The following is a 23,921-nucleotide window of genomic DNA, read 5'->3' as shown; positions in this document are numbered from 1 at the left end:
ATGCAGATCTTTACGAAGACCCTCGCTGGCAAGAGCATCACCTTGGAGGTTGAGTCCTTCGACACTATCAATAATGTGAAGGTTAAGGGTATGTTTATTTGGGCTTTTATTTTTGACTTATCTAAAAATTTGTGCTTTGGTTTTTCTGAAAAGTTAATTTTGGATTTTAGATATTGGATTTTACAATAATTTTTGGTTTCTTAGCACACTACTACTCAGAAAAGCTACTCTCAGCTAGCTTCTCAGCTTCTAGTTTATTTTTTCAGAAGGAGGTTTCTCGCTTCTCCAGAAACCACTATTCAACAAACCCGTTTGTTTGGATTTCTGGCTTACGGGCTTCTGACAGAAACAAAAGTCAGAAGCAACCTGAAACAAATAGGCCCTGAAGGCCTGTTTGTTTGAGTTTATGCTTTTGAACTTTTCTGAAAAGCTGTGCTTTTGGTTTGTCTGAAAAGTTTTGTTTTTGTCTTGTCTGAAAAACTGCTTTCGAAAATAGGTTGCTGACTTCTACAATAATTTTTTAGCTTCTCAGCACATAGCTTCTCAGAAAAACATATCTCAGCGAGCTTCCCAAATTTAATTTATTTTCCTCATAATCAGACTTCTGACTTCTAACTTTTGCTAATAACAGAAACAGAACCAAAAATAGAAAACAAACAAGATGTAAGACTCAAGACAAGGAGAGCATTCACCTGACAAGCAGCGCCTCATCTTCGCAGGGAAGAAGCTCGAGGATAAGCGTACCCTGGTGGATTACTTCACCCTGGCAGATTACAACATCCAGAAGTAATCCACCCTCCACCTCGTACTCTGTCTCTTGGTGGTTTCTGGGCTTTGCTACTGGTTGACTTGCATCTCTATCTTTAGGTTATTTTAGGTGGTCTCTGTAATATCTGGTTGAAGTTATGTGAACTCTTTCTGAGCGTGTGACTCAAGTGACCGGTTTGTGACAAGAACATGTGGTTGTGTGACTGGTTTGGGACAAGAACATGCGGTTGTGGTCAGGGTTCAAAAATTCATCAAAAACCGCTTGATATTCACAAAAATCGGTCAATTCGGTCCGCACCGAATTCTAAATTCAACCGGTTTTTGAATTTCAATTCAAAAAAATCACAAAAAATCCAAAAATACGAGAGACAATTCTAAGACCTTTTGTGAAAAAACTTTCAAAAATAATGTCGTTCGCATCATATTTTATATGGAGGAAGTTTGAAGAAAAGAAAAATATTGACATGGGCCGTATGAGCATGGTGATTTGGCCTATCACATTAAGGAAAAGATTAACATATAAATACATATTTTTCTTGTGTAGGACGTATCTTAAGAGGATATTTAAAATTTATTTCACTTCATTTAGAGTTTTATTAATTTCTCCATAATTTTTACAAAGTTTAGAAGCATAAAGTGAACATGGTAAGAAACAACGTTGTAATTAAAATTTTCATGTCTATCATTATTTTTCCTACATAAAGCATAGTATAACAAAACTAATAAAAATGACTTCACTAATTTTGTAGGTGTGATGGGTTATTTAAGAATTAATCTAGTTGCAATACATTTACACAATCCTGCTTGTTGCAATAATTATTTCATGAGTTCATGTATTTTAAAAAGACAAAGGATCATGTAAGAAGACTAATATTGGTATAATTCGGTTGGTTCTCTGTTGAATTCGGCCTGTTACAAAATGGTAGATTGGAATGGATTTTTCCTCAGTCAAACCTATTTTACTGGTTGAATTCGACTGAATTCTCGCCAAATTTTGACCGCATTTCACGATATTCTCGAATTTCAGAAATTCAATGGGATCCGGTTGTCGGATATCAAACGAATTTGTAAACCTTGGCTGTGGCTATTCTTTCCTAGAACTTTGCTTTCTTAAAAATCCTAAATGCTCAAGTTTGGTGTGTTTTGATTCTCTAGTTGTCTTCACTCCTGCTTGGGATCTGTTCTTCTGGTCGTCAAAATACCATGCAGTCCTACGGAGGTGCACGCAATATGAATTGTGAAGTAAAGCTCATGCTATACCAATATGATATCTGATGTCATACTTGTGTTTATGCTATTGGTAAACTGAATGTCAAAGTGTGTGTGTTTTCGTTCCTGATAGGCATAGTGACATGGCTATGTTCTTGGCCTACTTTGTGCATAAAGTTGTAACAAACATGATGGCCTGAAGATCTGTTAGCTATGCGGAGTGCAGAAGCAAAAAAGACAAAATTTCCTGAAATTTGTTTTTTTATTGTACAAATAATTGTTTGAATTGAAATTTTGTGGAGTGCTAGGTAATAGCATCCTCTATACCATAAATTTGTTTTAGATTTTTTCATGACTATTTCAATAATATTTTCAAAGTTGAGAGCATTGAAACGTGACATTTTTATGATTTTTTAATCTTCCACCCATTGCATGAGCGGAAAGTGTTTTCTCGCCTAATAAAAAGGCGGGATGAGCCTATTTTTGTAGATTTTAAAAATAGCTGCACAGTTTTATAATTTTTTAAATTAAAAAAATATAAATGAAAAAGGCACCATTGCCGACTGTATGCAGAGCTCAAATCGTAGCGGCCCACACACGGAGTGGACACAGCCCAGCAGCAGGTATGTTTTCCTTTTTCTTTTTTCTTTTTCAGTTTTCCTTCCTAATCCTTGTCACGAATTCACTAGTGTCTGCATTTTACAATTTTGTGAACCTTTTATGCACACAATTTTTTTTTAAAATTCTTGATTCAACAAAATTTCAAACCTAATTCAACAAAATGATATGACCTCTTCAACATTTTACATATAATTTTTTTAAGTACATTTCGTATGCACTCAACTTTTTCTAAAACTTGATTAAATAATATATTAAATATAATTCAAAATTATAGAGAAACTAGTGCAACATTTCATGCATGAACTGTTGAAACAATATATTATAAATAAATGTTGATAATAGTATATTCAAATTCTTGAAATAGCATATTCAAACATTTTCTTATTTTTAAATATTCAAAAAATTCATATTAGATCTTATTTTTTGAATTAATTTTATATAACGTCATGGTTCAAACGGATTTAAAAACAGATGGAAGGATAAGGTTTGGACAGAGGTTGAAGAAGTACAATGGTATGTCTGGGCCAGATGACCAGCTGGGCTGAAAGTGGAAGGAGATTGGGCTGCAAGGAGAGAAAAAGAAGTAGAAATCGGGCCATCGAACAATCCAGCCCACCAAGCCCTTAACACTTCATTCCAATTAATCCCCAATACCCAAATCCCTGATTCCCAAACTGTTCGGCATTCTGGAGCATGTACATGAATTACCTTAAAAAAGACTAGAAAAGAAGAAAGACAAGGTACACGAATAACCAACTTTTGAATCGGATAGATTGACTTGTTGAATTTATTTGTATAACTCATGGAAATTCAGTCACATCTGACAACAGAAACAAATACAAACACAACTTTTAAAAATAGATACAAATACAAAGCAGACGAAAGACAGACGACAATTTGCATCAAACTTAGGACACGTCACAAATTATTATTGCGATGCCATGGCATGCGTACCACAACACCTAAGCACGAAGCACACGGATACTGACGGCGGAGAGGCCAACAAGCATCATCAGGAACAGTCCGAAGCCCATTGCCGGGGTCGGCGCACCAGTGGTGAGACCAGTCACGGCGGAAGAAGCGACAGTGAGTCCCAGGATTGGAAGGCCGCGGAGCACGCGTTCAGCGAGTTCGTTCATGTCATGGCCGACGCCTGCCGCCGTCGCCTTATCAGCGACAATCTGCAAACATGTATAGATTTTTAGACAGACCATTTGGGACTTTTCATATTGGAAGCTTACGATCCAGAGCATTAAAGAAAGAATTCAGGTACCAAGAGTGAATATCCACACGGCCACGGACCTTGAGACACACATGTTCATCAAGATCAAAACATACATCACTAAGCAAAAACAGAGAGACGAACTAAACTCGAAATGTCTTGTACCCATTTAAAAGCGGATAAATCTTCAGACCAAGAAACGGGAGCGTACCACTTTCGTAATCGAGGATTCTGAGTCTCCCAGCCAAAATTCAAAGAAGAGAAAAGTTTATCTTTTTTAAAAAGAAAAGAAAAGAAAAACAGAGAGCAAGAACAGAGCAGGCAACACGCTTGTTTCCAGGGAAAATCGAAGCGTTTGGGCGTGATTGGGCTGCTCTTACCTGAGGAGCGAGCGGTATGGCCTTGCCGACGTGCATGCCGGGCTTGCAGTAGGCTGCGCCTTGCTCGGCTGCGGTCGCCGCGGTACAGATCGGATAGAGGAGCTTCTCGCCGCGGCCCAACTGGCCCTGATCCACCGTGGTGTTCGCTCTGGTGTTGTCAGAGACAACCATTGTTGCAGGCGTCGCCATGCGTCAGACCAAAGGATTGGGGAGGTCCGGCCGGTGGAGCGTGGCTTTGCCGTTCCCGGGTGATGGGGGGCGTTAAAATAGAGGAGGGGGGGGGGGGGGTTGCGCGGGAGGGGGGGGGGTTGCGCGGGAGGGGTGGGGGGGGGGGGGAGCACGGGCGCGTAAAGGTGGGGGCGCGTAAAGGGGGGAGCGCGGGGGCGCGAAAAAATAGGGGACGGAGTAGGGATGTCAACGGGGCCCTGATCCCCGTTCCCCGACGGGAAATTCCCCTATTAGGGGATGGGGATGGGACCAATTTTCCCCCCGCGGGGGGTTTAATGGGGGAAATTTCTCCCCCGTCGGGTATGGCGGGGCGGGGACGGTTCCCTGTCCCCCGTCCCCGTTTCCCCGCGGGGATAATTCTCCGAAATATTTAAACTCTTCATAGCCCATATATGCAAGAAACGGTCTAACTAAAGCCCAACTCACTAAAGCCCGTCAGTCAGTAGACCTTTTATCATGCTAGCGTAGCGGGGACGGGGAACCCGTAGGGTATATTTCCCCGCGCGGGGACGGGGATGGGAGATTTTTCTCCCCCGCGAGCGGGGACGGGGACGGGAAAAATTTCCCCCAATCGGGGCGGGGATGGTTACCCATTTCCCGCGGGGAATTTCCCCGTTGACATCCCTGGGACGGAGGGGGGCGCGAAAAAATAGGGGACGGAGGGGGGGCGCTGGTGTCAAATGCTGGGGGTGGGAGATGGATATTGTATGTTTCTCTGCGGCTGAGGGGGGAGATGGATTAAGTTTCTATTGACTCTAGCGCTACGAGGACGCTGAGGTCAAACGCTGGGGTGGAAGATGGATGTTGGATGTTTCTCTATGGCTTGAGGGGGGAGATGGACCGAGTTCCTCTTGGTTCAGCCTTGAAGTAAATCCCTGACATAGGAGTCCTTTCTTTTTTGCAGCACCCCGACCCCCCGCCCGAACATGATCCTTTGATTTCATTCCACCGTGGAGCATTGGATCTGGGCGGTTCAGATTGTGATGCTACTGTATTATGTGAACAGTAGGTTCACCTCCTGTGTTGGCGCTATAGTAAATGAAATTCAGTATTGCTATTTACTGTAGCATATCTCACGAACCTTTGTGGAGGGGACAACAGATCAAATCATCGGACTTCACTCCGGTCCGTGTAAGTACATAAAATCAGAGGGGAAACACTGATTCATATTGTGTTGAACAGTAGCCTAACATTGAGCATTGCTGTAAAGGACTTGTATCAATTTTATTGTTTATAAAAAGAGTTAATTTCATAAATTCACCACTTTCTTGTCTAATAGTCACAAAACTATCATTTTTTTAGCTATTTCATAAAACTACCACTATTTTGGAGTTTCTTCTCACAAAACTATCATTTCTACGATTTTCAGTCTACCGTTCGAAATTTACTATTCACCAATAGTATTATTTATGAGCACAACGGTCTTCTGTTCCTTAAAAATCAATGATCTTCTGTCTTAAAAAAATCATATATATTTTTGTACGTGTTTCATAATCCATGTGCAACCTATTTTAATTAGATTCATATAAAAATCATGTGTATAATTTAAATTAAAATTCTTCAAAAAATGTTACCTTTATAACCTCTAACAACTGTTAGTGCTTAAATAAAATTTAAAAAATCTGGAAAAAATCACTAATATTTTTATTATGTTATGTACTAATTTCTAAAATTATTTTTAACCCTAAGTTATATAATGAAAAAGTGAGTTCCTTTATAATACTCTATTTCCATTAATTTTATCACGCTACATATAAATTGAGCATTACAAAGTAACTCACTTTTTCAACATATAACCTAGAGCTGAAAATAATTTAAACATTAGTACATAACATAATAAGAATATTAGTGAATTTTCCCAGATTTTTGGATTTTATTTAAGGCACTAACAATTGTTAGAAGTTATAAAGGTTTTGGAGAATTTTAATTTAAATTCTACACAAGATTTTTGTGTAAATATAATTAAAATGGGTTGCACATGAATTATGGAATATGTACAAAAATTTATAGGATTTTTTGAAAAACAGAAGATCACTGATTTTTGGACAAACAGAAGATCGTTGTGTCCATAAATGATACTATTGATAAACAGTAAATTTCGAACGGCGAACTAATGGAATCGCAGAAATGATAACTTTGTGAGAAGAAACCCCAAGATAATGGTAGTTTTGTGAAATAGCGAAAAAATAGTAGTTTTGTGACTATTAAAAAAAATAGTAATTTGTGAAATTAACTCTTATAAAAAATTACGCACGGTAAAGAGAAGTCACCGTGACTTCGCTCCACCACGAAATCAGATAATCCCATTCCAAGACAACATCGACGAGGAGCGCAAGGTGAAATCCATGGGGAGCTTGAGGGTACAGTACAGGTGCTGCTGATGGAGACTACTATATTATTTGCAAAAGTGGCGAAGGAGCAGGTTAGTTCTGTGAAGGTAATGGACGTTTTTATTTACAAAGATCAAAAGCTATTTTGCTCCCCAGACGATGCACCTTGATCAAGCTATCATTGTACACAAATGATCCTTTCAAGATCTATGGTGCAAACTCTGCCACCCTGTACACTTCACGCTAAGAAGTGCAGACACAGCGGAAGAAAGTAAAATCCTCCGTGTGCAGCAGCTTATTGCAGATGGAATCTAGTACTTCCAATGGCAGAACAACCCAATCAGGATTCTGAGCCATGAGACTCAGGGACGGCAACGAAAATCCTTGAACAAAAGTGGATGATGCCGAATTTTTTTGGAGAGGAGATCTAAAGGCAAGGTTTTAGCAAAGGCGGAAAAGATTAGGCGATGGAGTTTCTCTTTGGAAGTATAAGTAGGAATTGTCTCCAAACTAAAATCATAAATTGATTCCGCCTTGGCAACTACTGCCATCTCTACAGCGCTTCGATCGATGAGAAAGACAGGATGAAGACGATGTGCGAATCTCTGCACACCCTTTTGCCCGCATTAAATGGGCTCATACCCATCATTTCAAATTTTGAAAGGTTTTTTTAACTCTATTTGGAGTCGGGTGTCGATCAGTTGATTTCTTTAAACCTTTTTTCTTCGAGTCAAGAGTGCGGTTAGCCACAGGGTGCTCGACCCGACTTAGCTTCCACTTGATACTCAAGAAATGATTCATCCATACTCGATTCTTTTGACCATGAATTTTAACTACTTTACTCGACCAAGCTTAAACTTGGTAGTACTCGAGTAGGTGCTTATGGAAACTTCTGCTCCAGAGTAGAGTTAGGGGACTACTGTCGAATATCTAACTATAAGGTATATGCGCATAAGGAGTATATCATACATAGACAGGTATGTACAACACATATTAGGAAACTTCAGATATCACAGAACCGAATCAGCGGTACCTGATATACCTGGAATCAAGGAAGTACATATCAGGAAGGTTTAGATTGGTTACCCAACCCGATACGATCAGTATTCAAAACATATTTATTTACTTGAATGTCAAGAAAGACAACTCCCTATCAACTACAGCTAGATAGGAGTCGGTACATCACCCCTATACAAAGCGAAAAGACTAGAGGGAGCAAAAGAGAGGACAACACGAAACACACGAGATAACCCGAGGCAAGAATCAAGACCCTAGCAGAGAAGATATTCGGCAACTGTAGCCTTATGTTAGATTAGATCCGATATACTCTCTGTAATAGTTTTAGCCACATTACTTGTACTCGAGATCATCAATATACGACAACAACACCCCCACAGGACGTAGAGTATTACTCCAATCGGAGATCTGAACCTATATACATCTATTGTCTCGTCTCGTGATTAATCCTTGCACTCGAAGGTACCCAGTCAATTTACGGATATATTATCAGGAACTAATCTTCGGCACTCCCCTCTTTCAGAGAGCTTCCAAACAATGGCATCTTGGCATCTCGGCTACAGTTGGACAATATTTACCTGCACCCAAAGTTGAACGAGCTGCTGATGGTGATACGCCCCAGAGGCAATCATAAAGATGATTATATCACACGTCTATGTTAATATACTTTTGAATAATATGTTAGTTCAAAAATGACTACTTTTTATATTGATTGACAAGTATGTGACTTATTTATGAAACTCTTCGTTTATATCATGATGTTATTTTTAGTCGATCCCTGATCGCATATTATTGTGATAATACATAAGACCAATACATGTATTGATTGATGATCATGTTTCATGGATCATAGGCCTAGAGATAACAAGTCAATAATGTGGATATTTATGTTATAGAACATGATGTTGGATAGACCCACCTTGAGATACTGTTGGGATTATTATTTATGACGTGCTGTCAATTGTTATCTCAAATGGTGTACCTGCAGGATCCTTAGACCTGAGATCGTCATTGATTTCTAGAATGTGTAGTGACATACTTTGAGACTATCAAACGCTATTTCGTAACTGGATAGCCATAAAGGTAGTTTTCAGGCTTATCATAAAACATGTTGTGGGGTGTATGTGATCAAGATGGAATTTACCCTGCGTCTGGTAGCGACGTACGGGGGTCGTGGAGATGGATGCGGGGTCGTAGAGAGGGAGATGTGGAGAGGGATGCGAGGTTGAGGTAGAGGAAGAAGCAAAGGGAAGCTACTACTGCGACGTGGGGGAGGCAGCACAGAGCGAGGAGTGTCAGAAGATGGATGCGTTGCAGGTGGATGCAATATGTGTGTGCCGCACGAAGGAGTGGAGAGACCCCACATATTGGCGTGGGGAACAAGAGGGAGCTGTGGGGTGGGGATGGGTTCAGGGGGTGACCTGGGATTCAGGTGAGCGCGAGACTCAGAGGATGGAAGGACACTTGCTGATTACAATATTCAGAAGGAGTCCACCCTGCACCTTGTCCTGCGTCTGTGCGGTGGCATGCAGATTTTTGTAAAGACCCTCACTGGCAAGACCATCACCCTTGAGGTGGAGTCATCTGACACTATTGACAATGTCAAGGCAAAGATCCAGGACAAGGAGGGCATCCCTCCAGACTAGCAGCGCCTTATCTTTACCAGCAAGCAGCTTGAGGATGGGCGCATGCTGGCTGATTACAACATCCAAAAAGAGTCCACCTTGCACCTTGTGCTCCGCCTGCGTGGTGGCATGCAGATTTTTGTGAAGACCCTCACTGGCAAGACCATCACCTTGGAGGTAGAGTCCTCAGACACCATCGACAATGTGAAGGCTAAGATTCAGGATAAGGAGGGCATTCCCCCGGACCAGCATCGCCTCATCTTCGCAGGGAAACAGCTCGAGGATGGCTGTACCCTGGCAGATTACAACATCCAGAAGGAATCCACCCTCCACCTCGTCCTCCGTCTCCGTGGTGGTTTTTCTGAGCTTTGCTGCTTGTTGACTTGCATCTCTATCTTCAGGTTATTTTAGGTGGTCTCTGTAATGTCTGGTTGAAGTCGTGAACTCAGTCATCTTTCTGAGCTCGTGACTCAAGTGTCTGGTTTGTGATAAGAACATGTTGTCTTGTTCAGTCCTCACTCTTGCTTGAGATCTGGTCTGCTGGTCGTTACAATACGATGCAGTCCAGCGGAGATGCACGCAATATGAATTGTGAAGTAAAGCTCATGTTATACTAATATGATGTCTAATGTCATCCTTGTTTATGCTATTGGTAAACTGAATGCCAAGTGTGTTTATGTTTTGGTTCGTGATGGGCATAGTTATGTGGCTTTGTTCTGGCTTACTTTGTTCATTGTTCAGTGGTTCAGTGGTTCAGTGCTGCTTGGGATCCTAATAGAATTTTCTTTTTTAAACAGAAAAAACCACAAAACTTATCTATTTTTGGCTATTGGTTCAGTTCTCACATACAATTGCCGACTGTATGCAGAGCTCAAGCAGGTATGTTTTCCTTTTTCAGTTTTCTTCCTAATCCTTGTCATGATTCACTATTGTCTGCATTTTATAATTTTGTAAACCTTTTATGCACTCAAAAAAAAATTAAAATACTTGATTCAACAATGTTTCAAAACTAATTCAACAAATTGATATGACATCTTCAACATTTTACATGTAATTTTTAAAATACATTTCGTATGCACTCAACTTCTTTCTAAACTTTGATTCAACAATTTGTGAAACCTGATTCAATATTATAGAGAAACTAGTTCAATATTTCAAGTATGAATTGTTGAAACAATATATTATAAATGAATATTGAAAATAGCATATTCAAAATTTTGATTCTTTTTAAACATTCAAAAATAAAATTCATATTAGATCTTATTTTTGCCCTGAGTTTATATAACGTCATGGTTCAAATGGCGTTAAAAACAGATGTAAGGTTGAGAAGAAAAATGTTTTAAAGTTTGAATTCAAACTACATCTTCACTCACCCATTCTCCCCCAACACTAGGCTGGACAATTAGGATGCCACGTGTCCACATCCGCACTCGCGCTCGAAATCCTGTTGCGTGCCCGCGCCCCACACCCCCCAGACCCCTCGCACGAGGCACGAATATTAAACCGTGCGATTTCGGGTCTCAAATCAGCCGCCAGATGCCCAGCGAGCAGTGGCAGGCAGGGCAGCACCGTAAGAAATATTAGAAAGCTATAAACCACTATATGTGGCCCTGACTTTTGATAAGAGGTTGCTTCCAGTCAAGCTCTTCCTACCTATGGTTTTTAAATATTATTTCTTTAAAATCAACCAATATTTTGAGCGCTTGTATGCGCATATCTTCTTGGCGGTAGGGCAGCGACAGCAAGAGCAACTGAGCAAGCAAATGTATGTTAGCAACTGATGTGTTTTTGCCTTTTTCCTCCATGTTAGCAACTGAGAAAGCAAATGTTTGGAACAAGGAAAAATGACATCGGAAGCTGTTCGGCATTCTGGAGCATGTATATGAATTATATTAAAAAAAAGTGTAGAAAAAAAAAGAAAGACAAGGTACATGAATAACCAACTTTTGGATCGGATAGATTGACTTGTGAATTTATTTGTATACTTCATGGAAATTCAGCCCCATCTAGCAACAGATGCAAATACAAACACAACTTTTGAAAGTAGGTACAAATACAAAGGAGACGAAAGAAAAACAGTTTGCATCCAATATCAGGACAGGTGCAAATTATTATTGTGATCCCATGGCATGTGTACCATGACACCTAGGCACATAGCACACGGATACTGACGGCGGAGAGGCCAATAAGTATCATCAGGAACAGTCCGAAGCCCATTGCCGGGGTGGGCGTGGCGGTGGCGAGCGCAGTGACGGCGGAGGAAGCGACAGCGAGGCCCAGGATTGGAAGGCCGCGGAGCACGCGTTCAGCGAGTGCTCCATCGTTCATGTCATGGCCGACGTCTGCGGCCGTCGCCTTATCAATGACAGCCTACAAGCATGTATAGATTTTTAGACAAGACCATTTGGGACTTCTCGTATTGAAAGCTAACGGTCTACAGTATTAAAGAAAGAATTCAGGTACCAACACTGAAGAGTGAACGCCTAGACGGCAAAAAAATTCTGCCGGGTTGCCAGCTTACGATCCAAAGCATTAAAGAAAGAACTTACCTATCAACACTGAATATCCACACGGACACGGACCTTGAGACACACATGCTCATCAAGATCAAAACGGACGTCATGAAGCAAAAATAGAAAGCCAAACTAAACTCGAAATGTCTTGGCGGTCCTGGGGCATTGTACCCATTTAAAGGCGGATAAATCCTCAAACACCAAGAACCAGGAGCGTACGTCTTTCGTACTGGAGGATTCTGAGTCTCCCAGCCAAAATTCAAAGGAGAAAAAAGAAAAAGAAAAACAGAGAGCAAGAACAGAGCAGGGCAACAGCTTGTCTCCAAGGTTGCAAGCAGAACGAAGATCGAAAATCGAAGCGTTTGGGCGTGATCGAGCTGGTCTTACCTGAGGAGCGAGCAGGATGGCCTTGTCGGCGTGCATGCTCGGGTTGCAGTAGGCTGCGCCCTGCTCGGTTGCGCCCGCCGCGGTAAGGGTTGGATAGGGGAGCTTCTCGCCACGGCCGGCAGAAAAACCGTAGTCCTCATCCGCCGTGGTGTGCGCTCCGGAGTTGTTGGAGAAGGCCATTGCCGGAGGCATCGCCGTGCGTCGGACCAACGGATTGGGGAGGTCCGGCCGGTGGAGTTACAGTGGCTTTGCGGTGTTCCAGTGGTTCTGGGTGCGTGTTCTGGCCTGGGGGTGGGGGGTTGGCTTAAATAGGAGGATATGGCCGGGTGGGTCAAATAGGAGGGAGGGAGCTTCGGAGGCAGGATCCGGTGGCTTGCCGTGTCCCATTGGTTTCTGTGCTAGACCTATAGCGTGTGTGGGCTGGGGAGTTAAACGAGAGGTGGGGTTTTCAAAAAAAGACGGAGGCAGGGAGTTGAATCGGAAAGGATTAGAATAAGTGTGAGCTGCCGCGAGACATGCACCGGAAGCCCCCGGACCGCAGCCGTGGAAAACCGTACGCATGTTATCTCCACCTCCTTTAGATCCCTCCCCTCTTCCGTTGTTGTGATTTTAAAGCTGTCTTCTGCCCTGTCGTTGTCTCCGCATCCTTTAGATCCCTCTCCTCTTCCGTTGCTGTGATTTTAAAGCTGTCTTCTGCCCTGTTGTTATCTCCACCTCCTTTAGATCCCTCCTGTCGGTGTATTCGGAACCAGGGGTCCCTAAGTCCCGAGACCAGGCCGTTCATCCGCCACATGTCACCATCGCGCAAGGTCCACCCTGCAAGATAAGAAGAAGCTAAGTCCCGGGAGAAGGTGCTCGGGGCCGCCGCCTCTGGTTCCCGAGCACCCCAGTTCCCCGATGATCCGCAGAGCCCAAATACCGGGAGAGAGTGCTCGGGGCTACACGTGGCAGCCCCCGAGGACTCGGTGCCCCGAGGGTCCCGCCAAAGTGCTCGGGAGAGAGTGCTCGGGGCTGCACGTGGCAGCCCCCGAGGACCCGGTTCCCCGAAGGTTCCGCCGAAGTGCTCGGGAGAGAGTGCTCGGGGCTGCACGTGGCAGCCCCCGAGGACTCGTTTCCCTGAAGGTTCGCGCAAGATCGTCCGACGACTCGAAGAGTCCCATCGTCGGGGTGTCAGCCAGTCAAAGGCCCAATACCGCATTTAATGGGCACGCGCGGCCTGACATCCTGACATCCTGACATTCTCAGCTGCCCACGCCCCAGTGTCAGACCCTGCCATGCACTGGCAGGGGGGCGTGGGTCCATTAAATGCACGGGTCTCGTCCCGTTTCAACCAGGTGCCTCGGGATATCGTTGCCAGAATCGAAGCGCTCCGCCTGCCACCCTGTCCTGGCAGAAGAACAAGACAGGGTGGGCGCACCGGGCACCTCTGAGGCTGCCCGGTGGGCCCCCTCAATGGCGCCGAAGAGCCTCCACAGCGGCGGGTGGTCGGATGCGCGCCGTATTTTTCCACCGCCCCTGTCACTTCGCCAAAACGGAATGATGACACCTTTCTCCGTGGCGCCTTGGCACTCGTACCCCCTCTTTCCCATTCAGGATATGTTGAGGTCGGCGCGCCTATAAAAGGAAAGGATGAAAAACACGTAAAAGGTGTGAAAAAAAGGTGAAAGAAAGAAAAGAGGAAGCTCTCTAGAGGCACAGACCGAAGAACAAGGCAAAGAAAAGCCCGACAACGCCCACGCTTGAACCAGCTCAAGCCGAGTTAGAACACGAGAGCCTCAAGTTCTCTGAAAACAGTTCTCCCCTGTAACCAGATACATCCTTGAAGAATTCCCTTCAAGGATAGATATAGCACTCACACAGGAGTAGGGTGTTACGCCTCCGTACGGCCCGAACCTGTCTAAACCCCGGTACATCCATTTTTCTCGCACTAGGGCGATCATCTCCCACCTGCCATTGCATTTGTTTCCGTTCCCGCTTATTTTCCAAACAAGCTTATCCAGGATCATCCCCCCGGCCGAATCTCTAAAAAGGGGTCTCTCGGGATCCCTGCGACAGGAGTTCATCCTCCGACACCTCCCCTCTTCCGTTGTTGTGATTTTAAAGCTATCTTCTGCCCTGTCGTTGTCTCCGCATCCTTTAGATCCCTCTCCTCTTCCGTTGCTGCCTCCTCTGCGTCCTGCCCTGCTTTCTTTTAGTCATTTCTACTCTAAAATTGACGCGTAATGTAGCATCCATATTACGCCATATCACCTTTAAAATCACAACCATCAGATCAAACTCGATTAAAATAATAAAGATCGGATATAACATGCTTAAGAGACTATTTAATCAGACACTTTTGGTTGAAACGACGGAAGTTTTTGAAATCATGTACATTGTTTCAGAAAAATACATCTTTTCATTAGGAAAAAATATGGCACCTTTACAAGTTTGAAATAGTCCATACTTGTTGATAGGAGAGCAGGCACCATTCAAGCAACCAAAAAAAGTGTTTGCAATATGTAGTGGAATTTTATTATTATCGCAAACTAGCGAAATAGCACACCACACAATTGTGCAGCTAGAGTTGTGATTTCCTAATAATCATTGAAGTAGTTTTGCCTACATAAATCCCTTGTCATCCTATTTTTTTTAATGGAATAGGATTATATTAAAACTTTGAGAAGTCCATACTTTTGTTGATAAATGTATTTAATTTTTTTCTTCAAATATACTCTCCAGCTTGACTACATATGTTGTTAGCCCGATGAAATCGATCCCTCTTTCTTTCTACCGATATGTATGTTGTTAGATACGGAAATAATTTAAAATTTCTACTTGTCTATAAGTAATATTCTAAAATTTTCTAACCAACGCTAGTCCAATCTCAAATCTAATAGTGGCTATATATGTGGCCTAACCGGCTACCTGTATACGCTGGCTGATATTCACAAAATTATATTTATAGCTTGTCCCAATTATAATGAATAAAAAATAATGGGCAAATCGGGAGTTTGCAAGCTACGAACTTTTGGTGGTGATCAACCATGTAGATCTTTTTTTCTTTCCTTACAGCCCACGGGGTAACGTGGTGCTGTTATCACGCATGCTCACCCAGCATTGGCCAAAGATCTTATGTTCGAATGAAATTGTATTTACACTCAAGAGTAGAACAAGAACATGACACAACACAGAAAGAGATTCATACCAACTTTTCTCTCCGGTCGCTCCAATCCTCAGTAATTTCAATAATACGGTCCCCTCTGCCCTCGTATACATTTTGCTTGGATCCCTGTCACGCATGCTCGCTCACTGAGCGAATGTGATGGAGGAATGAAGGTGACATGCAGTCATGAATGCTGTAATGGTGTCCAGTGGCCAGCACTACGTAAAAAAAATTTATTAGTGACAGATGATAAGTGACGGATCTCGTATTGGTCACTCTTATCGTGTTACTAATGATAGATTATTAGCGACGGGTGATAACCCGTCACTACTGAGATTATTATTGACTGGTCATAACCGTGACTCGTCACTAATATTCAGCGCGACCTCCTCCTTACGCATGTAGCTACCTTACCATCTCTACTATCACGTAGTTATGATAGAAACTGGATATTTTATCATTTTAACTTTCTTTATCGAAGATCATTAGTGACGCGTCATAATCATGACTCATCAATAATGTCTAATTTTATCGAAGATTATAATTTGATAGGTGATCCGGAGTGTATTCAGTAAAATGGGCATAACTTCTGTATATGGACTTTGATTTTGATTTTTTTTTTACTCTATGATCATCTACAGAAAAAAGTTACATCCATTACTGACTGACTATGTCAGTTTCAACGAATTTTTCAAGGCCAAATTCGGACTGAAAGATTGAGTTCTCGCCCCATAAATTTTTACACCTTTTTCAGAATGCGCATTTGTGCGCATAACCATCACACATTATATCAAACTTGAGCAGAAATATACAATAGTTTCTATTCCAGTGCTGCTGAGGTGAAAAAAAATAAAAAAATAAAAAATATTTGTGAATACCGTTATTAGTTACTGGAGTTGAAAAATAGCCTAGCATGATCCGTCACTGATAATCTTATCATTAGTAACAGGTCACATCTTGATCCGACATGAGATAACCCGTCACTGATGATCTAGTCATTAGTAACAGATCACAATTTGATCTCTCACTGTTACCATCAGTGACAGATCATATTATGACCCGTTACTAATAACCTCTTATTAATGACGGATCCTAATCAGAAGGTACATTAGTAATACGTTCTTATTAAACCCATCATCAATAAGACATTAGTAATGCGTGTTGTGTAGTCATCACTAACATGATATCTTCTTTACCTAGTATCTTATATAGTGCAGGACAACAACGATGTCCGTTCACTATACTGTTTTATACTTCTAGTAAAAGATTACAAGTCAGCACGCTCAATCGTATTCAAAGTACGGTCCCAGAAGTTGGCCAGAACATATGGTCGGCGTCATCCTTATAATCGCCAAAAATAAAAATAAAAACTAGTAAGTGTGCATTTTAGGTTCCCTTCAGAACATGAGAATTAGGAATTCTTTAGGATTTCTACGGTATTTGTATTGATTGCTGCAAAGCTCCAATGAAATCCATGCGTTTCAGAGGGGCCTTATGATTTAGTTTAAACCCATGCTTAAAACTAAATCCTAAGACCCCTCCCCCTCGACTGCCTCCATTTTCTTGTGTCTATGGATGGAAGGATGAGGTATGGACAGAGGTTGAAGAAGCACAGTCACATGTCTGGGCCAGACGGTCAGCTGGGCTGAAAGTGGAAGGAGATTGGGCTGCAAGGAGGGGAAAAGTAGGACCATGGAGCCATCCAGCCCACCAAGGCCCTTGACATTTCATTCCAATTGATCCCCAATTCCCAAATCCCTAATTCCCAACATGGCGTGAGTCTAAGATTTATATTTTTTAAAATAAAAAGTAAATATATGAGCCCATTTTGAAATATTGCAAAACTAGACATATGTCGTCCTTCGAAGGGTGATAGGCTAGGTGTCGTTTGTTGGAAGGGCGATAGGTTGCGGTATAAAAGACCGCACTGGCCGCATTCACTGTGGGGTATCACTAATAGACAGAGGGAGAAGAGAGGAGAGGAGAGGAGAGGAGGGGGTGAGGAGGGGAGGGAGAGGAAAACATGAAGCCCTGTCGGAATTCATAGTTGGTGAAGGTAAAAAAATTTATATTAGTAATTTTTTTACAAACCAATTAAGTTAGCTATCGTACCACTTTTGGTTAGTTATATTTATTGAAAAAATAAGTTTAATTATATTTTCTTTTTTATTAATCAGTTGCTCAATAGTATTTTTGTTAATCATTTTACATTTCTCAAATAAAAAACTAAAAAATATCAACATGTTGTCGATCAATGAGTGACATGTTGCACAGCCTATCCACGCTGGCAGGTCACATCAACCTGTCGCTCGTTCAATAGGCGACATGTTTATGTCGCTCTTCCAACAGACAATAGGAGTCTAGATTTGCAATATTTCAAAACAGACGTAAATATTTACAATTTTTTATTTTTTTAAAAAATAGAAAAATAAAAAATCTCGTATGAGTCCCACGTCCTTGTATCTTTTAGGGCCCATTTGGAACAAAGGAATGCAAAACAGAGGAATAACGAAAAACACATGAAAAGAAAAGGAATGTGGTAGCAAAACAGAGGAACGAAAAAATACAGAAATTCTACAGATTAGGTGTTTGTAACACATGAAAAGAAATAGTATAGGAAAGTTACCCTTGAGTTGTAATCTCATCTCATCAGACTAATTGAGTCCTCTTAAACAATATTAGGCTATGAGCTCGCCCCTCTAATCCTCTCTCTGTCGTCGCTCACCTCGGGCTTCCGTGAAACCATGAGCTCGGAGTGGATAATCAAAATCCTGCGTTTTGTGGAGGAAGCAAAACCTTTCATCAGGAATTGGCAGATGCATTCCTCCATTCCAAACATGTGAACAGTGTTCCGTTCCTTAGGAATGCCATTCCTTCAAAATTCCTCCACGAAACCTCCGTTCCAAACGAGGCCTTACTGTAGTTTTCTTCTCTCTCTCTTAAAGGATCTTTCATTGTCCTCTTGGTCAGGCAATGTCGTATAGGTATAAAAACTAAAACGGTAAATATCGGTATTCTGGAGATCATTTTTGAACTTTTCCGATCATAGTAGCCAAATATGATATATCGAAAAAATGAAAACAAAAACGGGAAAACTATGTGGAAACGATAGCGAAATTGATTTAGGCCATTTCTGATCGTTTTCGAGTTCTTCTGTTTTGGGTAGGAAATTACTATCGGGGATTCCTGATTCTCCTTCCTGTGGTCCACCTCAACTCGAGCACAACCCACGACCCAATAGGAAACAAGCCTCCCAGCCCCAGGCTCCCACCCTCCCAGCTTCCCGTGTCCCATTGTCCATTCGTCCGGGCTAATGATTGATGATCGACCCTGTGACACAAGCGGAGTCGCTTCTTGAAGCGCGCCGACGACACTCTTGCTATGCTCCACATGAATGGCGTGGCTGGCAGCCTCGGCGGCGTCCTGACGGGGGTCCTCGTGGAGCCACGGCTCAGTCGCCTCTTCTTCGGCGATAACCCCCGGTACGTCGGCCTTGTGTACGCGATCAAGAACAGCCACGCTGGAGCGGGGCTCCAGCAGGTGGGCATGTAGCTAGCCGGGATCGCCCTCGTCGTGGCGCTCAACGTCGCTGCGACGAGCGCGGTGTGCCTGGTCGTCGGGATGCTTGTGCCGCTTTGGCTTAGCGAGGAGCAGCTGGCGACCGATGACAACACGATACACGAGCTAGTTCAGAAGTACGGTTCGATACTTCGAGTTTGAATTATTGATTCCTGATCGATACCGGCATGTTTCCGTCCCGATAACACCGTTTCCGATTTTCTTGTATTATCGATATCATATTCGTTTTTGGTATTATCATGATCGACTTTGTTTCCGAGTGAAAATGTGAAACTGAAAGTGGTTTAGATCTTTTCCGATCGTTTTCATACCTAATGTCGTATCATATCAGACCATCAGTAGAGAATGCAATTACAAACAAAATAATGGAGGGCGCATCGAAGCTTGACTCATTCCTGGGAAACCAGCCAAAGGAAATTGATGTTGATAATGTAGCTGCTTTGGATGTGTTCTTCCTATACTTGAAGTACTCGTAGGCTTTCTTTCTTATATTCAACTTCAAGAATTCTCTATGCTAGGTTCATTCCATCCATCTATCAGGTTTGGGTAGTAGGCTCTTTTTTTAATGATCCACTCTTCGAAAGTTCCTCTGTTGAGTTCGACATAGATGGCTTATTTATTCCACAGGTCGGAACTGCTGTTCCAAGATACACATGCTTCTTTGAGATATTGGATTTGCGCCACAGCTTGGTAGCTCTTCAAAAATGCTGTGGATTTTATTGGATGAACATGTTTTCAACTCTGTGTCAGCTTTCTACTTTAAGGTATATTAGAATACATAAGATGTAATTCAGAGGTGAAACCTGTTAACAGCTTAACATGGTTGATGGAGATGAGACTACTAGACAAGTAGAACTACATGCTTGAGTTTTGTTTCTAACCAAAAGCAGAATATTTTCTTGACTGTATTAGTGTGGAGCTGCGGACTGGACCTAGATCTTTTTTCTTATTTGAACTGTAATTGTTCTACTGATTGATACTACACTTTTGTTGTATTCTGAGTGATACTAAACTTTTATCATTCAGGCTGGTTTGCTGCAACATATGGTTGAGAAGATTCTTGATCAGTTTCTTTTGAACATTGCTAACTGGAGGTTTTTGATTCCTCGATTGTATCGTAAATATCCAGATGATGATATTCTACTGAATATTTCTGCAATTTCACCTCCCTCTGTGAGGATTACTGTGGGGTTGGCATGAGCTGGACATTGGACAATGACCGGATGAGCCCAAGATGGACTTCGTGAAGCAATTTGAGGAGTTTGCTAGCACACAGGTATAATTGCTTTGCCATGCCTGTTCAATAGAGATCATCTAATTCTCTGAAAAGGATTAGTTGAAATCCCCTAATTGTGTCTGCAAGACCAACATACTTTCCTAGAGCTTTTTGAAGGTTATAGGTTGTTTATGCTTTGCTTGTCTACGTCCTTACACAAATACTCTTTAAAATAGTATAGGCTTGCTTTGGCACGTCTGTTCAACGGAAATTGAAGATAGTATAGGCAAAATTTGGAAGATGTGAGAGCGAAGGATGCTTATGGTCGGATCAGCTGACTTTATGTCTTTACCCATATAGATGATTTTTTTTTATTCTGGAAAGAGGAAGAACAGGTCTGTGTCAGCTATAAAAATATTAGTTTCAGCATTAATGTGTAGTATGTACTGATATAGAGAGAGATGTTATTCGTCTTATAGGATCCTTTATCTGAACACAAATGAAATTGCCTTTGCTCTGTGAAAGGAGAAGATATTTTCCTTCAAACAACAGTTCATGAATTGACATTTATTTGGTGAACACATATTCTTCTCTTTACTGTTGTGGCCTGAGCTCTGGATTTCAGGAAGATGATCATCTACGCACAACCGGAGTTCATCAGTGGCCTCACACCACAGCAGGGTTCATCAGTGGAGTTTTGTATTGTATATGATGTCACTGCTCTGCTGAATAGCCAAATGAAAAATAAACATTGGTAGTGTTGTCTATTACCTCTTTCTGGTTACTACTAATTTGGACAGGGTAGTAGGTTTTACCTGCCGCCACTGTCAAGTTTGGGAAAGATTCAAATAAGTCTGTGAAGGAAGTCTTGGATCAGGATTCCTGGCTGCGTGACATTCCGACAAATTGTCTGAGCCTCCAGGCCCTCTAGCAACTCGTGCAACTATGGGTGCAGGTAAATACTATCCAGCTACAACCGAACTATCAAGATGCCATCTTTTGGAAGCTCTCTGACACAGAGGAGTATACGACAGCCGCCGCGTATAAGGCCCAAGTCATCGGATCCATTGAAACCAACTTCAATACGCTAGTCTGGTCAGTTTGGGCACCCCCAGAGTGTAAATTCTTTGCATGGCTCGTCCTTCAGAATCACCTTTGGACGTCCGACAGGCTTGCCAGATGGCAGTGGAACAACAATATCTAATGTCCCCTATGCTGGCACACTCGAGAGATGGTGCTGCATATTTTCGCCGATTGCAGATTCAACAGATGGATATGGGTCTCCATTGCACATTGGCTCTCAATAACGGCGATTGACCTGACCTCTTGGAATCTGTCAGATTTGATGCACGCCTGGTGGTCCGACATCGTGGAGTCCCTAGACACCCCAAAAAGGTAGTGAGATCCATACTAGTTCTAGTGACCTGGACCTTGTGGAACAAGCGAAATGCAAGAATTTTCAACCACAATGCTTCTACCGCGATCACGACGGTTGCCAGAATCAAAGAGGATTCTTGCGGGCTATTGGGGGTGCGAAGCACCTCGCTCAATTTGAGCCGATGTAACTAACGGTGCTCTGACCTTGCCGCGCTTGCCATGCTCTTTGTTGTGTTTTTTATTTTTTTTGGCTTCGTCTTCTGTCATGTACCTTGGTCGGTCTTGACCTTCCCTTCTTATTTAATATAATAGACAAATCTCCTGCCTGTTCGTTTAAAAAAAAAATTGCTTTACTGAATTAGTATTTATTCTGTTGTGTTTGATCAAAGCTTGGGTCAACTCCCTTTGCCGTGCACACAGGATAGCTTTTATCTCATGTTAGCCAAGTTCGTTGAGCCCCCTCTAACATTTTGGTATGCGTCAGAATACCCAACTCTATTGGAACATGGAAAGAAAAATGACATCGGAAGCTGTTGGGCATGTATGTGAATTTATTCGTGTAACTCATGGAAATTCGGTCCCATCTGCCAACAGATACAAATACAAACACAACTTTTGAAATTATGTACAAATACAAAGCAGACGAAAGACAGGTAGTTTGCATCGAATCTCAGGACAAGTCCGAAATATCAGTGCGATCTTATGCCATACGTACCACAATACCTAAGCACGGAACACACGAATACTGACGGCGGAGAGGCCAGAAAGCAGCATCAGGAACAGCCCGAAGCCTATTGCCGGGGTGGGCACGCCGGTGGCAAGCCCAGTCACGGCGGAGGAAGCGACAGCGAGTCCCAGGATTGGAAGGCTGCAGAGCACGTGTTCAGCAAGTGCTCCATCATTCATGTCATGGCCAACGGTTGCAGCCGTTGCCTTATCAGCGACAACCTGCAAGCATGTATAGATCTTTAGACATACCATTTGGGACTTTTCATATTGAAAGCTTACGGTCCACAGCATTAAAGAAAGAATTCAGGTACCAACACTGAAGAGTGAAGGCCCAGACGGCGGCCTTTTGAGACGCATGTTTGTTGGTATAATCGAGCTGCAGGTCCTTTATTTCAGTTAGGATTTAGCCGTTGTTTCAGTTCAGATAGGAAGCGTCAGTTAGTTGAGCACGAGCCCGCGACTTGTGCGCGCCGTGCGCGTCTCCGCCTTCGCATGATGGCAGGTTCGTGGGATGGCAGGAATTCATCGGATCGTGAGATTGCACGTTTACCCATTTTGCTAATAAAAGGAGAAGAAAACACCGAAAAGATGCGGCAACATTGCAGCGCAAAACAGACTCTGAAGTTTCACATTTCTTCACTTTCGACAGAGCACTGTATCACATCCGAAACCTCGCTGATTTTCGTCAGGCGAGCGCAGGAGTGAGGTAATCGAGCTCCGAGCGATCCTGAGGGCTGCGTCAGCTGGGGCCTCGCCGGCTCCCACAATGTTCGTCAAGATAAAACAGAATCAACGGAGCAAAAAATTATGTGCAAAGCATTGAAGAAAGAACTCACGTACCAACAACGAACATCCACACGGACACGACCTTGAGACACACACACACACACATGTTCACCAAGATGAAAACAGGCATCACGAAGCAAGAACAGAGCAGGGCGAAACTCTTGTCTCCAGGGGTGGAAGCAGAAGCGTTTGGCGTGATTGAGCAAGAACAGAAGCAGAATGAAGACCGAAAATCGAAGGGTTTGGGCGTGATGGAGCTGATCTTACCTGAGGAGTGAGCGGGGTGGCCTTGCCGGCGTGCATGCCGGGGTTGCAGTAGGCTGCGCCCTGATCCATTGCGGCCGCCGCGGTAAGGGTCGGATAGGGGAGCTTGTCGCCACGGCCGGCGGAAAAACCGTAGTCCTCATCCGCCATGGTGTGCGCTCCGGAGTTGCTGGAGAAGGCCATTGCCGGAGGCGTCGCCGTGCGTCGGACCAACGGATTGGGGAGGCCCGCCCGGTGGAGTTATAATGGCTTTTGCCGTGTTCCCGTGGTTCTGTGTGTGCGTTGTGGGGGGGGGGGGGGTGGGTTCTGGTGTAGTAGGGATCCCAGGAGTTCTGGGTTTGGGGATGCCTTCGGATGGACGCGCGTGCCTGGGGTGCCGATGTCTTTGTTGGGGAATCCGATCCGATGCCTCGCTGCGGGTGCGCCTGCGGACGGACGCGCGTGGAAACGCGACGGCGCCATGCGGACGGACGCGCGGGTGCCGATGTCTGGTTGGGGTCCTCTTTTTTTTACCCTAAAATTGAT

The 23,921-nt window shown here is 43.1% G+C and overlaps 3 protein-coding genes and 2 pseudogenes across 3 annotated transcripts; 2 read left to right on the top strand and 3 right to left on the bottom strand.

The window, feature by feature from the left end:
• Nucleotides 1-10,062, top strand: LOC133896326 (polyubiquitin-like; annotated as a pseudogene).
• LOC133896328 (uncharacterized) lies at nt 3,362-4,452 on the bottom strand. Its single transcript, XM_062336906.1, has 2 exons — nt 4,201-4,452; nt 3,362-3,779 (listed from the first exon to the last, which is right to left on the bottom strand). The coding sequence occupies exons 1-2, from the start codon at nt 4,387-4,389 to the stop codon at nt 3,561-3,563; spliced, it is 408 nt and encodes a 135-aa protein (XP_062192890.1). The 5' UTR covers nt 4,390-4,452; the 3' UTR covers nt 3,362-3,560.
• A 1,261-nt stretch (nt 10,063-11,323) lies between the features above and the next one.
• Nucleotides 11,324-12,676, bottom strand: LOC133896327 (uncharacterized). The gene is made up of 2 exons (XM_062336905.1): nt 12,301-12,676; nt 11,324-11,770 (listed from the first exon to the last, which is right to left on the bottom strand). Exons 1-2 carry the CDS (start codon nt 12,490-12,492, stop codon nt 11,546-11,548), a joined length of 417 nt encoding a protein of 138 aa, XP_062192889.1. The 5' UTR covers nt 12,493-12,676; the 3' UTR covers nt 11,324-11,545.
• A 6,630-nt stretch (nt 12,677-19,306) lies between these two features.
• LOC133896242 (putative BPI/LBP family protein At1g04970) lies at nt 19,307-21,074 on the top strand (annotated as a pseudogene).
• Nucleotides 21,075-22,157: 1,083 nt separating this feature from the next.
• Nucleotides 22,158-23,672, bottom strand: LOC133895983 (uncharacterized). Its single transcript, XM_062336505.1, has 2 exons — nt 23,400-23,672; nt 22,158-22,565 (listed from the first exon to the last, which is right to left on the bottom strand). The coding sequence occupies exons 1-2, from the start codon at nt 23,577-23,579 to the stop codon at nt 22,341-22,343; spliced, it is 405 nt and encodes a 134-aa protein (XP_062192489.1). The 5' UTR covers nt 23,580-23,672; the 3' UTR covers nt 22,158-22,340.
• Nucleotides 23,673-23,921: the final 249 nt, after the last annotated feature.

This window comes from Phragmites australis, chromosome 16, assembly GCF_958298935.1.
Source record: "Phragmites australis chromosome 16, lpPhrAust1.1, whole genome shotgun sequence".
NCBI classification, from domain to species: Eukaryota; Viridiplantae; Streptophyta; class Magnoliopsida; order Poales; family Poaceae; genus Phragmites; species Phragmites australis.
This window is presented reverse-complemented; position numbering and strand designations above follow the sequence as displayed.